We start from the raw sequence: 16,165 nt of genomic DNA on the forward strand, positions 1-16,165 counted from the left end.
CATTCATTCACCATATATATATATATATCATAACGCTTTTCCTATGAGTACATACATACATACATACATACATACATTTATATTTGGTAGTACAACTAACATATTTCTTTAAATTTGTCAAACTTCATCAGCCTTTTAAAACAAGAAAAAATATGGTCACGCATTGTCAAATAATAGCCAAGGGCCCCCAATAAGCTAGTAGATTTCTCAGAAAACGATTCATATGCCTCAGTTGGAAACATCCCAAAAATATAACAGCCGTTTACAAGCAGAAGCTTTAAGAATTTCAAAGCAAACAAATGAACAGTTTATTCTAGTTTTGTTTATGAAAAGTGTAAATAGCTATTTAACAATCTTAAAGTTACACCCCCTGCCCCGCACAGTAATAAATTCTATGTATAATCTTATAAAAAAAAATCTATGAATATTTTTCAGATCAATAACAGAAAAAATTTCCACATAACTACTCCTAGATGGCAATAGAAACAGTGTATCTATAAAAAGTTTCCAAACCTTCCACCAAGTGCTACCTTGAGAGTCCACAAGAAACTTTATCAGTAAGGTGAGACGATTTGCATGTATCAGATAAAAAACAAATTGTAAACTAAAGTTTCAGACAATTTGCTGGTAGCTATGGTTTTCAGATACAGGCCTGCAGAAAGAAATAAAATGCACTAGTCAGCGGATGGAGAGTTGTGAAGCCAATCAAGCCTTTATGTGTGAGGTCAGGCGCATAGGACTTTATGGACCCACTTTGTGTTCAGAGCAGTGGAGCACTACCCACCAAAAGATTTGGTGACAAACCACCCCAACTGGACCAGGTTTGGTCATTAGGTTTTCAAATATCAAGTAGCAAAAAAAAAGAGAATCTCCTACACTTCTTTTGGTATCCATCATACGCTTCAAGCTCTTTCACTGAGCCTGGCAGCCTGACTATTTTTTATCTTATGGATAACGAAACCTGTATCTTTCTCCCGAGATTGCTTGGGCAGGTCATGTAAAGCTTAAATATAACTATAATAAGACTAAATTATAATGTCATTAACGATCACTATCAAAAGAAGGTCTATTCATGTACAATAAATTTAAAAATCCAACTCAAAACAGTTGCTCATGTTCAACTAGCTTATTTAGTAAACAAATCAACTACAATATTTTTAATAAGTCAAACACAATGAACTTTTCAAAGCCGTATTCATTGATAGTTGTTTAACGTTAAAATTCAACAATTATTCAAATTAATTTCCAGGTCTTAATCCATTATAAAAGAGCAAGGTGGGATGGTGCACTGTGAATGGGGTTGAAAAAAATTTAAAACATGAATGAATGCAAATGTAAAACTACTGATCATAAAAGCAGCTTAAAAATAATACCAAAAAAAGCATATGAATAAGCACTTAACCTTTAGACATCACAACTATAGAACTTCCATTATTTGCACCTGCTACTGAGCTAATATAGTAGTTCTTTTCCCATTGTTCCATAATCCATTCCTAGAAAAGCAGTTGACCAAAAATAAATACATCACACTGAATCTACATTAAAAAGACTCATCAGGTTAACACAAACCTTATGAAGGAAACAAGGGGCAAGTTCATAAACTTGAGATGTAAAACCAGTTCCCGCATCCATAATGAGAGCCCATAGATTCGTGCAAGATGCAACACAGCTAATAAGGAGGCCATCAAGATTTCCTCTCTCCACATGTTGTGCCAACCGTGTATCCGCCACATTATAGTGGTACCTGAATGATCATGGTATGGTTAGCATATAAGCTAGTATTAAGAATAAGTAAAATAAAGTTTTATGAAAATATTCCATTGCATTATTCTGGCTCTAAATTTATATTTAACTGAGGCCTTTCTCTTACTCCATTCACCTCTAAAATCTTTCCATCTGTGAGTAAGGGTGAATGGGTGTTAAGATTATATGTTTTTTTAATATATTTCTGCATATATATTCTTGTATTACTAGTTTAACAATGGAATATATTTATGGGCTCTCAAGGCCTTTCTCCCGCACCAGCCTTGTTTCTCCCGCAGAGGCACAATTAAATAGGTTACTGTAGATACAGTGAAATTTTGTAAGTTACTGTAGCCACAGTAACTTAACTGTAACTGCTGCAGAGAACCACAAACTTTTTTCTTTCAGGTTAAAGATTTGTTAGAGATGATTCTAGTTACAATAAACCGCAATATTCTTTTCATATTTACACCCGCATTTTTATTTTCATGTTTGTAATTTGTCAAAGGTGGATTTGAACTGATATTTTTTTTAATGTGCTAGGTTAGTTTTATAATAAATAAGGATTTATAATAGGCAATATTTTAAAACAAGGAAGAGAAAAAAAATAATAAAAATTCATAATTTAGAAAATGTTTATAATAGGAAGAATTCAGAATAGGCAGCGATTAATAAACATAATAGAAATTCAAAATTGGTAAGTGCCATGAAAGAAAGATGGGAAAGGAAAAGGAAAGAAGAAATGGGATGAAAGGAAAGGAAAAGAGGGAAAAAATAGTCCTAATTTAACTTATAATGAAAGGGTAGGATTGTGTGGCCAATAGTAATCGCACTAGCAAGAAAGAGTTTACATGGTAATATACAACAAGCATACCCAATGAAAAACATTTCAAATATAAGTTTTTCAATCAAGCTTGTAGTGGAATAATAAGCAGGAAGAAGCAACATCTTGCCAACACACACAAGGTCGAAGTAGTGCAATAAACATTGGTGAAGGTCAAAATGTTACAAATTCATCATTACTTGACTCCTCCCAAAGGCCATTCATTCACCACAACACAAGAAAAAAATTCTACTCTAAATTCTAAATGGAAAAAAGATGAAATAAAAGAAGCTTGTAGGGCAATTGGTAGATTTTGCTATTCAGTCGGATTTATGTTTATTGTTTCCAATGACCTATATTACATATTTATGTTTGAAGCACATGTTATTTTGGACCTTGTTTTACTCCTACAATGCATGAATTGAGAACTTGAATACTCAAAGATAAGGCTGCAATAATTACATGGAGTAAATATGAGTGCTCGATTATGTCTAACAGTCGGACAAATGAAAAAAGTAAAACTTTGATTGAGTTTCTTGTGAACAGTCCAGTTGAGATTCCTTAGATCTGTGGATGCTTCTAATTCGATAAAAAGTGGTGAGTTACTATTCACTTAATTGGATGACGTGATCGAGGAGTTGGGGAGAATAAATGTGGTCTAAATTATAACAAATAATGAGTCAAATTATGTGAATGCGGGTAAAAGATAATGAAGAAAAGACAACATATTTATTGGTCACCATGTACAACACATTGTATCGACCTAATGTTAGAAGATATTGTAAAGTTAAAATTCACGAGAGTACACTTGTAAAAGCAAAACAAGTTAAATTCATTTATAACACACATGGGTTCTTGGTCTTTTACAAAAGAGAGCGAACTTGTTTGTCCAGTCATCACACTGTTTGCTACGAAATATTTGACCCTTCAAAATATTTACAAGTAGAAGCAACCACTTCAGGCAATGTTCTCCTCAGAAGTTTAGTGTTCTAGTCAATGGTCAAAGAAGACAGAAGGGATAAAAACTTGAATTGCTATTTTGTTTGATCCACATTTTAAGGTTCATCTTAATTATTGTATCAAAAAAGTTGTGGCGCTTGTAAATGTTCAAAGAGAAGTTGACTCAGAAGATAGGCCAACCATGGATTATATTTACGAGTTAATGGATTTAGCAAAAGAAAAAACTACTTTTAATTGTGGGCATAATGAAAAAAAGCATGTACTTATTTGGAGGAAAACTGATGCAAGATGAAAAATTCAACTTCATAAACCACTACATGTAGCTAGTTATTATTTAAACTCTCAATTTCGCTTCAAGGATATTTTTTTCTAATGATGATGAGGTAAAAGAAGGTTTAATTACTTGTATGAAAAGAATGTTCGATTACGAAGATTGTCTTAGAGCTAATATTCAACTATGCTAATATGATAATTTATGAGGAGACTTTGAGAGTACAATTACTACAGATTCAAGAAAGTTGAGATCTCCTGCTGATTGGTGAATGAGATTTGGTGGAAAAATGCAAGTTAAAGAATTTTGCAATTTAAGTTCTTAGCCTCAATTGCAGTTTATCAAGTTGTAAAAGAAATTAGAGCACTTTTAAATCAATAATAATTTCTTTATTTCTTAAAAGTTAAAATTATTATTATTTCCTTTTATAATCACCTCTTAAAAATAATGTTTTTTTTTTATTTTAGATTCATACTAAGAAGAGGAACATGTTTGAGCATAAGAGGTTGAATACTCTAGTATATGTAAGATATAATAATGGATTGAGGGGGAGAAGTACAAGAAGAAAACAAAACTTCAATCCAATATTAATAAATAACATGAACTCTGATGATGAGTGGATTGTTGAGAAAAATCCGGTGCTTTTACAGAAACCTTCTTGGATGAATGAAGATGAACAGTTCTTTAATGTGATGTAATCAGAATGCTCCCACGAAAAATGCAAATGAAGAATAACAAAATATTACACATGTAAGAAACAACATTTTATAGCATATTCTCACAGAAAAAGCAAGATGAATGAAAGAAAAAATATGTTTCATATTTGTATTTAACTGTTATTTACAAAAATATGCATTCTTAATTTCTTATAGAAAAAAATGTCTTAAATATTTAAGGATGTCATTTTGTTTGTGTTTGTAATTTAGACAACAATGATAAGGAGAAACAAAATATGAATGCACCTGAAATTGACCATGATGATGACTTCAATGAAGTAGACAAATATTCGACATCACATAAATATTGAAATTCATCGTATCCAAGCAATTTGAGGCGGACTTTCTAAATCCTCATTCTTAGTTCGTCCTGACAAGTGTTGCATGAAGTTATTGAGCATTTCTGCGCAAGCTTTTTTGTGCAACTCCAATTCATATTATATTTAATCTATTATTTTTCTCCAAAATTTTATGGTATTGATTTTATGTCTTATTAGCACATCTTTTACTCTCAACGGTATATGTCCAAACCACTCAAGCATAATTTTTTAATAGCTTATTTGGAAAACGTGGTACTCCTGCCATCCTACTCATTTCTATATCTACCCTACTTAACAAATCTACACATAATCTACACATTCATTTTAAGATTCTTATTTCTACAACACTTCAACGTGAGAAATTAAATTCATACAGCATAGCTAACCCAATTATAAGTTTATAAAACATGAATAAGATTCATGATAACTTCCTCCTTTAGTAAGACAACCATAAGTTTAAAAGTATATGCTCATTTAAATATCCACTCTTTCATATGATAGATTGAATGTACTTAAGCCTATTGAAGACTTACCTGTAACAGAAAGGAACAATTTAGAAGTGGTTATATCGTGATTAAGGGAAGACCAAACAAGGTGATCGAGGTCTCCACTTCCAGGACTGAGCAGCATGGACATGCAAAATGTCACTTTGTTGCAACTTGCAATTGATATCTTTACTTCTAAGAAGCTTGAAGACATTGTGCCTTCTTCTCATAATTGTGATGTTCCACATGTTAATCATACTCACTATCAATTGATTGATAAAGCTGAAGATGAATTTGTTAGTTTTCTGGGTGAAAATGGAAACCATCAAGAACAATTTGAAGCTCCCTACGGATGAGACTCATCTGAACAAGATCAAAGGGATTGTTGAGGGGAAGGATCCGGTCGTCACCATGATGCAATGGGTGAAGAGCAGATGTGCACTCTGAAGGATATCAGCCCAAAGTAGATTCCATCAATCACACCGAAATTGAAGTGTAATATCACTGAATTTATAGCACCTTATAATGTTGTTTGTGTAATTTGAAACTCTTGAAATATGTGCACCAATATCAACCGCATAAGCCTCCTCTCCTTTGGCTCAGTGTGTCTCTAGTCGTCGGGCTATTTTAGTTAATTTTTGGCTTTGATATTTTTATCAAGCTTACGTTTTGTGTTCTGGATTGTGTATTTAAGCCTGACGTATTTGTTTTCTATTTTGATTGCTGAAAATAAATAAATAAATAAATAAAACACTAGAATTATTTTTTCTAACAATGATGATAGAAAGGTGTGTATGACGCCCACTAAAATTAGATTTCCTGCACTACAACTTTCTTATGCTAATCTTAAGCTCTTATCTTCTGCATCTTATACATTATTCTAACATCTAACTTATTTCGATAGATATCTCCTCAATTGGAACTGTATCATTCTCACCTTGATTATAATTTACATGCATCTTCATAACCAATACAAAATATATAAACTTAAAGTTGATCTTTATTATAATCCTATCATGATTAAAAACTTTTACACAAATAGTCTACTAATAAAATTAATCAATGCCCTGCATGCATATATTTAATAACTTAAGCATATCATTCACGCAATTGTTTCCCTTGACACAATTGTTTCGCTTAAGAGCAACAAATCAGGCCTGGTGAACGACACTAAATGCCTTACATGATCAACAAAAATAATATGAGGATTTCTTAATTGTTTTCTATGTTTTGCCATTAATTATTGTCTTTTTCAGTATTTTTTATAAAATTCCCTCCATGATGAAATTTTATGGCAAAAAAACAAACTAATATTTTGATATTAACGTAATTTTTTAGCCTATGTTGTGTTACTCTCTCAATATTTCATTGCATGATTCAAAGTTTGCCACCCCTGAAGTACCAAAATTCTAAATATTTAATCTTAAACATTGAAAGAATAATACTTTAGCAAACCAAAATGTATAAAACATTTAAGAAAAAAAAAAGACAAGAAAACCACATATACAAATTAAATTAGAATTTGTTAATTTTTCAAGCGCATCTTGTGTTGAGTGAGTGTTGAATTTTTTTAATTGAGAAAGCATTGCTGTATATTATATAGTTTTTTCTAATGATTTGACATCATCTTTTTCAGTTGAATTAAAAATAATATTATTGACAAGTCCTCAAATTTCAATAGGTTTATTCAGCTATATCTAAAGTTTTATCCTTCCGCATATACTTTAAAGGTAACTCTGCAACACTTCTTTAAATTTAATCCATAATAAATTATATTTACATCATCATCTTTAACCAAGCTCTTATTCTCATTATTTTTAATGCATCTACCTTGAACAAAAGGTTCTAGATCTCTAATACTCTGTCTTAGCTAAATCATGTATCTCATTTTCTCCCATGTACATCAAAACCTACAGCTTTTAGCTTGTTTAACATTCATTCTACAAGACCTCTACTTCATCAACAGTATTACTTGTTGCCACATTAAAAGCACATATTTTTCCTTGATAACTTTTGCTCCTCCTTCCACATCCGATAATGTAAGATCTATTTCACATCATCCTAAAATTTATACAATAATTTTCTAAATCAAAACTCATAGAAATACAATGAATAAATGAATAGCTCTTTTCTTGCTCTGCCATGCTCAATTGTTGTGGACTAAGATGAGGTGGCTCACTTCAAAACTCATCATGCATTTATAAATGAATTAAAAGTAAAAGAATGACACACTGAACTAAAAGAACTATAATTACGACAGCTTTTGGTATTCTATATTTGTAATGTGTGTGTAGAGCAGAACTAATTACAAACTTTGATTGCTGCCAAACTTTTGAAAAAATTAGAACACACATGACAAGCTTCTATTCCCCTTATGGGCTGGACTTGAGCCCAAACTACACCCCTTATTCGCCAACTTGGCCTAACACTTAACAAGAATTCACAACATTATTATCACCCCTCTCACAGAAAAGAAAGAAGACCAAATAAACGCAACAAAAAATCCTCTTTTACCAAGAGGATATCAGAGCTACCCATACTTAATCATCTAAACAAGCCAAGTCTAGAAAGAAGAATAAGGAAAATGAAATCGATGGGCTATAAGGCATGTATTAAATAGAGGAATAAATAACCCATGTTTTTTTACTTTCAGGGGTAATTCACGGGATAATCAAGAATAGGATAGACATAGAGTATCGCAAAAAATAGAGCATGCTCATGTCTTTAGCTTATATCCATAGAGCCCCCGGACATACAAGAAAATTATAAAGAAATAAATCCCATTCAGCACTCTCAAACTACTGCAGATAGAGAGATTTGAATAATCCTACCAAAACACCCTAATGATGAGATATTTCAAAAGAATAAAGCAAAAAGTTTCAAGAAGCAACACAATAATTGATCTATGACAGTAAACAAAGGCTACATGTGCACAATATACAAATAGGCAACTGTAAAAATATGCCACTGAACTGAGCAAGTGTCGCTGATACAAGTTTAATTAAATATATGATCAGGTTATTTATAGAAATTTCAGTTAGACAAGTGTCGTGCAGTTTTTCTTATTGATTAAGGTCTACCTAGCTTTGAGTTCTGAGGCGTACTTTTACAGTTGGCTACTTCCAGAAGATAGATAGACCTTAATCAATAACAAAAACTGCACAACCTTGCTTGACTAAAATTTCAATAAACACCCACATTAGCATGATTAAATAATTATTTAAAGTTGTAACAACATGTATGAATTTCTGCACCGGTAAAACCCCAAAAGTCAATGATAATGAGCTAGCTCCCTCTAATGTGGTGTTTGGATGCAACATGGACTTACGTTAAATAAGACTTATCAAATCTAGTAAATTCGATCACCGTGTCAGCGGAAAAGAACCTCGTGAGTGACAAAGGAATAAAAATCGTAATCCGCCACTCAATCGGATTTATTAAATCCGGATTTACATTGCAAAAGAGACAAAACAAGAGATTTGGAGACCTAACACGATAAAATTTCATTTAACGGAGCGTTGGATTTGATTTTTATTTTTTGGGAGTTTGGTTGGATTTAAGTAAAATCCATTGACTAAATACAATTAATAGGATGCTACCAAACACCGCCTAAGTATTTGCAGACTCGGGAAAAGATGTTTATGTCACCAAGGAAAGAAAAATAGATCAAACAATCATAGAATCCTAACTACTTTTTCCTTATATAATTATCAGTAGCAATCACCTCTGCTTCATTGGTGGTCTTGCATTATAGACTGAAATCCACTGAGTTGCTGGAACTCCCAATCGAATCTTCTTTCTTAATTGAGCATCATCTTCATCATCAATAGTTAATCTGCCTCGTTTCTGTCCAACCTGATACATAATCATAATCAGCTTGTTTAGCGGCCTTGCCAGGCTAGAAAAAACCATCATCATTTTTTATTGGAAAATCAAACGAAAAGAATAAGTATCAAAGACTACAATACCTTCAGTGCTCCATCTGTATTGATTGGCCTAATAGCCGGATTAGGTCCAATTAACTCATCAAACAGAGATATTAGCTTAGAATAATTGGGCTCCTCATCGTACTTCAAGTTTACCACAGTTTCAAGAAAAAGCTTAAACGGAGGTGGACAGAAACAACAAAGCAGCTCAGGAGATGTTGCCATCTTTTTCTTGCAAACCAAAAAAGACTTGTTCTCACCCTAGATTGAAAAAAAAAAATTGGAGAAGAAATAAGTGAAAATGTAACTTTTACTAAGTCAATTAGGCAGAAAGAATGCCAATGCAGTAAAATTCCCACCTGGTATCCCTGCCATGGCAGCCTGCCTCGATGAAGAAAAATAAGTGTGTACGCAAGAGATTCTAGATCATCTCTTCTACTAGCGGTTCTTCCCAAATGCGCATGCACGCTTGCATATCGAACAGTACCTCTGCATCCATTCAATAAGTTGATTTAGAAAAAAAACAAAGAGCAAAAACTATTTTATCGAAGCTGCAATATTTAGAAAATGATAAAACAATTCAATGTACCTGAAGACATCTGGGCGTTGGTCATATTCCACATGCTGGCCAGTCGCAGCATCCTTCCATTTCGTGGCTGAAGTACAATTAGCAAAGAAGAAAAAAATTAGTTCGCTATGTTCAATATGAGTAAAAATAAGCAAATTAAATGGATGAGTAAACTATAAAACAAAGCCACTAAATTCTTCAAACATGAATGGAACAGCTTTATAAAGAGTGGATCAGGCCAACTCCAAATACATCCCTCCCAAAACCAAAAACTCATCTTGGACTTGAAGCATGAGAGGTAAACCTAAAACTGATTTATACCATTCCACTAATTCTTTTAGAACATTAGCAGCCCAAATTAACTGGAAAAGTAATATTGAGAAGGCTAGCACATGAGAAGAGGAGGAAAGAAATAAAGTAGATTTAATTAATAGCTAAGAGGCATTAGGTAGAGTAGAGAGAAAGAAACTTGACAAGCTAAGTTGGGATTTCATTCCTTGGATAAGTAGAAGACCCTGCTGCATAAATTCTTTGACAAGGCGATGAAAGGTAAGTCGACCTAAGAACCTCAACACAACCAAGATAGGAAACTCTAAAACCATAAAACTGGAAACAAAGACGATCAGGTTTGGATTTGAAAATTTGGATACTTCAGAGACCTTGCGGCAGATGTTGCTACAGCAAGGTGCAAATATGGAAGAATTTCATGCACAGTGACTTGACCTAAAACATAGTATCCAGGCTAAATAAAAGAAGATATGCTTCCCCAAATACTCCCAATGAAACAGAAAGACTCGGACGATAATGGCGCAAACAGAAAATAACATGAGTTAAGAAAATAGGGAGATTATCATCATATCAATCTTTAATATAATACTTTCAGTTCACTAATAATTGGCACGTGAAGTTATTAAAAAGTTGCTCAAATTATTAGAATGACCATCAAATCAAGCTACTAGCACAATTTGCAGAATTGAGTTGCAAATTGGGTGAAAACATAAATAGCTCCATTAGAACACAAATACACATACTGGTTCTAGAAAAGATAACACCACCATTAGAATAACATACAGAGTAAGAATTTCCTCTTACCCAGTCCAAGATCAACAAGAAATAACCTCTTCTCTTGTGGTGTCGATGGTTGCCCAAGCAAAAAATTCTCAGGCTTTACATCTCCATGGACATATCTGATAAAAATAGTCGGTGATGGTTAAAAATAAAAACTAACAAACAATCCAATAAAAAAAAATCAAATTTACCCAAAAAGAAAATTGAGTTAGAAAATATGCAAGCCTCCCAATATGAGAATGAGGAAGAATTACACTTACCCTTTAGCATGCACCTTCTCAAGTATAGATATAGATTCTACCGCAATGCAGGCAACCATTTCAGATGACATTCTGCAACACAATCAAAAGGAGCAAAACAGAATTAAAAAATGGAACAAAAAAATACTGTGCATAACAATGATGTGATGATGAAAGCTCCTAGTGCAATTTGGAAAAAAAAAACACAGAATTTTCCTGCATATAATGCTCATGCACAACAACAACAACAACAACAACAACAAAGCCTTAATCCCACTACGTGGGGTCGGCTACATGAATCCTTTTTCTCCATTGCGTCCTATTTAGTGTCATATTTTCATTTAGTTCTAGTAAATTAAGATCATTTTTAATACAATAAGCCCAAGTCTTCCTAGGTCTACCTCTGCCTTTCTTAACACAAGTCAAATTTAAAACATCTACTCTCCTAATCGGATCATCTAATGGTCGACGTTTAATATGACCAAACCATCTAAGACGACTTTCTCTAATATAATGCTCATGCACACAAAAAATAAATATTTTTTTTATTCAAAGACAAATATATTTGGTTCAATACAGCTTTTCAAGTACAACTATTTGCTTACAATTTTAGCTTTAGAACCTCCACAACAGCTCAAAATACTCCAAAATTTGCATAAAAATTCCAATAAACACTACAATCTCTGGAGGTCAACCTATGATCAACCAGTCACATTTAAATTCAATCATTTTATTCAACTCCAAAGTCGCCACATTAACATAAAAATTTGTCATTTTGGGCAGATGCTTTATGAACAATCAAATATTGACAAAAAACAATGAAACTTGATAAATATAACAATGATACATGTGAAAATAAATGATGGAATATTTTGTTTGAAAACCAGTGGAAGTGATAGTTCTTGAAATAGAATTTGGCAGAACTATTCTCCTTTAGAGAAGAGAAGTCCATCTCACACATTTATGAAATATATATTATATATCCATCATTTGAACATGTGAATTCACGCAAAGAGAAGCAAAAATCATTATCACAACCCATGTTTGAATATGATAAGTATGAACATATTCCATAAAAAAGTTAGCAAGATGCATTAAAAATTATTAAAAAAATGAAAATCACTTATACTATAAACCCGGCATATCTCATTTCTTAACATTTGAAATATTTTACCGCCATTTCAAGTTTTTGGAAGAAAAATGTATATCAATAGAGGCGTACTGCTATTCTTTTTAAATTTTAAATACATATAATATACAATGCCACAACATCCAATATAGGTATCCTGAAATATTCTATTCATAAAAAGAATCTCTTTTCATACTATGTCACCTTTAGTTAACATAAATAACTAGTTTTAAGGGTAAAATAAGTGGCTCTATCAGCTAATTTAGTAGGTAATTGACTCTCAAATGAATCATTTTACATCTATCACTTGGTTTTCCACTGCCATGTTCTTCCCTAGTTCAGAATCAAAGGACTCCACTCAGCAACTATTGAAACTAATGGCCATCATTGACATCACTTAAACCTCACTCCTAACAATCATGTAGGATACATTAGAGATTATAAAAAAAAACCATACATTAAAAAAAATAATAATGGATATAAATAGGCATTGATAGCAATATGAAAACAGAGAAAATCATTCGTCAATATGAGGTTTTTCATTTATGCATTAGGTCTCTCCTTGAAGCATCTCCAAGTGAGCCTAACAAATAAAGCTTTAAAGAGTTAAAAGCCTATGATGTGCAACAAGATGAGACAGATGGACGGTCACAATGGTAAGACACTCACGCTTGACCAGCAGAATTCCATGCATCCCATAAACTTGGGCCCAGCATATCCATCACCTGTAAATAAAAGAGTTTCAGAAAACAATAATAAAAATAAAACAAAATTACATAGAGATTAAAAATGTAATAATAAAAAAGCATGAGAAATTTATTTTGATTAAAGAGAAATAGAGAGGAGGGGTAATGTTAACAGTTATTTCAAGACATGCAGCACACACCATAACGTAATAGTCACCCTGCCTTCCTTTATAGTGGACCCTTGGAACCCCATGACTTCCACCAAGAGCACTGTTTAATGAAAGCCATGTCAATGAAATGAAAAAATTAAAATCAAGTCAAACGGTAATTGAGTATGTGCACAAATGCTTAGTTGTGTTAGCGCATGGGCAGGAAATGAGATAATAGATTATTGATGAAGGTAGAAGAACACCTGTAAACCTGCCACTCGTAAGGCGGACCATAAGTACAACCCTTGCTGTTCCTATGCTCAAATTTTAGAGCAACCTATAAACAGTGAAGAAACCAGAAAAGAAGCAAGCAACCAGGTTAATTTACAGTCACAAAGAATGAGAAATATGTCATCTAAATCAAAACTTTCAAAACTTCTGCACAAATAATAAGAAAAAAAAAACCTCTAGTGCACCAGGGCCCATTGCACGGTCATTACCACCAGTAACACGGCGACCAAGAAAAACTTGGCCAAATCCACCTTTACCCAACCTCCTTTCAATCTTATAGACTGGAGATCCACCTACCTGGACCTGAAATATAGGTTATCATGTCAAATAGCCACCACAAAATCATCCAACAGAAACACTCTCAACAAATTAGAGTGTATCATAAGAAGAATGCATAATTAGCTTTCCTTAACTATTTATATGAGAATACCATGTAACAGCCTCAAGCAACATAATTAAGTAGGCAACACAATGAAGTAACAGTAATATGAACAAAGCTAAAAATTAAAGAATACAATCAAATTACTCAAAACAGAATGTGAAACTAGACTATACATAATAGAAGTAAAGGAAAATGAAAGGCTAGGGTTTACATTTTTAACTGACCAGACAAACGAATCTGGCTGAATTAAATGAAAATTTTTAATTCAAGTAAAATACACAATTACTGATATTTATTATCTAGAAGACAATAAGCAGACAAAAACCATGATACCAGCGGGGCCAAATGGATACACATTGAAAGACAAAAACCATGAACTATGAATCTTATTCATTTATTTAGTCCTGATAAAAGGTTTCCAACACATGATTTGTATAAATATTAACGTGCAACAAAAGAAATGAAATTACGGTGTATTTGTTTTGATAAGGTTGCCACCACTTGATTTGCATAAATATGAATGTGCAGCAGGAAAATAATGCCACAACATATTTGTCTGACTGTCTCACAGTTATCCTTCATTCTAAATCTGAGAATTACATTCCAAAATAAATTCATAGATATGCATCAAAGTCAGAACATTAAAAAAGACCACATCTTCTAAACTTTCCTTGAGGATTATCACTCCTAGAAAATGAAAATGCTTAGTGCTTAAATGTGAGTCTCAAAGTCCTTGAAAAGACAATCAACTATCTTACCTAAAGCATTAAAATCTCATGTCATGATCAATAGAAGAAGCGTCATATTAAACGTGAAGATGTTCAAGCAATAGAAAAGTTTCCCGAAATACCTTCTTTAGTTATGGTAAACCTAAGATTGTTTATGCTTTATACATAAACTTCTATAAGCAAGTAAACTATCAATACATGTTACTGTGAGTTTTTACCCTAGTTCCCCACCAATAGGTTGTTGAGATTGTACATTAAAAAAATGGAAATTAAGTGAAATATAACACAATTATTTTCATAAAAATTAGAGAAATGAAAGCAGCAAATTTACTTTGGATGAACCTAGCTACAAGATTAGAATGCTGCTTACAGTAGACAAATAAAATTTTGAAATTTCGACTCGCTAAAACTAAAAGCACATTGAAGATGAGCAATTTGGGAAGTCTAGCTCAGGAGAAGTAAGCTAAGCTAGTAAAGTCCCAGGCCAAATTCTTTGAGTTCGATTGTTAAACATATAGAAAGTCCTCGATATAGAAAAGAAAAAAATCAAACCATCAAGGAAATGAATAGAACAAGAAAAGTTGGCATATCAACCTTTTCAGGGAAAGGAGCCGTGTTCCCTTCTTCTTCTTGTCCCGCAGCCTTGTTGGCGCTCAACCCACCGCTATCATCACCCAGCATCTTGCCCTGGACCTCGTGCAGAAGTTCCAAATTCCTGCGATCTACAGCAGCGACCCCACCCCGCTGCTCTACCTCCTTAGCAATTACAACCTCTTTTACCTGATCAGAGACCTTACCTTCTCCCTCTCCCTCCTCCTCTGTCACAAACAACCTAACAACAGCAGCTGGCTTCTTCGAAGGCCTGCCCCTTGGCCTCCCCCTCCCCGCTGGTTTCGCCTTCCCAACCGATGCAGGTCTCCAAGCTACCGGCGATCCAGCCCCGTCCGACGCCTTCTTTGCCGTCGCACGGGTCCTTGGTCTCCTAACCTCGCGATCTACAACGAGTGGCGGTGGAGCACGACCTCCACGACGCACCCCGCTCCGAAGTTCTGGCATTCTTCGCCCATGCAACCACGTAGCGCCGCTCCAAAACCGACCATTATCTCCTCAATCTCTCCCAAAGTTCGCCGCCATGGATCTAACCAATCATCAGCCTTCAATGAGCAAAAATACGAGAAAAAAAAAATCATCTCACCGCACTCGTTCTTCATTAGGGTTTCAAAGAAATCCGCAAGAATCGGAAAAAAGTAAACCAACCTCGTCGAGAGAGACTTCGGGACGTTTGGATCGATTCAAACACAAATCAACTCCGTTGACTGCCCCGCTCACGAATTTGGCTTCAGAATCTTCTTCCCTTCTAGAGTTTTGGGATCGATCAGCCACAACTCGAGAGGGAGCTCGCTGGCTTCGCCGAGGCGGCTCCGGAAAGATGAAGCCAGAAGAGGGCTGCAAGTATGAGTGTAAACCCTCGCATTCCTGAAATTCGCGTGGACTTGATCATATAAAGAACGAAAGATATTTCTAATTTTTTTTTTATATTATTATTAGTTATTAAAAAGTATACGTTAATCTTGATTACAGAAAATCAGGGTCAATATTCGGATTAATTTTTTTTATAATTTTTTCAAAATCCTTAAATTTATTTTTGGATAACAGAATACATCAATATTCAGCTACTTTG

At 33.7% G+C, this 16,165-nt stretch overlaps 1 protein-coding gene across 2 annotated transcripts in view; it reads right to left on the minus strand.

The window, feature by feature from the left end:
* Window positions 1-15,957, minus strand: part of LOC110027398 (casein kinase 1-like protein HD16) — a 19,221-nt gene extending 3,264 nt beyond the window's left edge. The window contains exons 1-14 of one of the 2 annotated variants that reach the window (XM_020728812.1): window positions 15,742-15,957; window positions 15,079-15,622; window positions 13,549-13,677; window positions 13,347-13,420; window positions 13,135-13,204; window positions 12,918-12,973; window positions 11,141-11,212; window positions 10,905-10,999; window positions 9,834-9,900; window positions 9,604-9,733; window positions 9,287-9,505; window positions 9,043-9,173; window positions 1,570-1,744; window positions 1,403-1,493 (exon numbers count right to left, since the gene is read on the minus strand). In XM_020728812.1, the coding sequence (XP_020584471.1) occupies window positions 1,403-1,493; window positions 1,570-1,744; window positions 9,043-9,173; window positions 9,287-9,505; window positions 9,604-9,733; window positions 9,834-9,900; window positions 10,905-10,999; window positions 11,141-11,212; window positions 12,918-12,973; window positions 13,135-13,204; window positions 13,347-13,420; window positions 13,549-13,677; window positions 15,079-15,540 (1,771 nt within the window). In that variant the 5' untranslated portion in view covers window positions 15,541-15,622; window positions 15,742-15,957. Of the gene's footprint in view, window positions 1-1,402; window positions 1,494-1,569; window positions 1,745-9,042; window positions 9,174-9,286; window positions 9,506-9,603; window positions 9,734-9,833; window positions 9,901-10,904; window positions 11,000-11,140; window positions 11,213-12,917; window positions 12,974-13,134; window positions 13,205-13,346; window positions 13,421-13,548; window positions 13,678-15,078; window positions 15,639-15,741 lie in introns of both variants that reach the window. The other variant, XM_020728811.1, reaches the window with a different exon arrangement.
* Between the last annotated feature and the right edge of the window lie 208 nt (window positions 15,958-16,165).

This window comes from Phalaenopsis equestris, unplaced genomic scaffold (assembly GCF_001263595.1).
Source record: "Phalaenopsis equestris unplaced genomic scaffold, ASM126359v1 Scaffold000428, whole genome shotgun sequence".
Classification (NCBI taxonomy): Eukaryota; Viridiplantae; Streptophyta; class Magnoliopsida; order Asparagales; family Orchidaceae; genus Phalaenopsis; species Phalaenopsis equestris.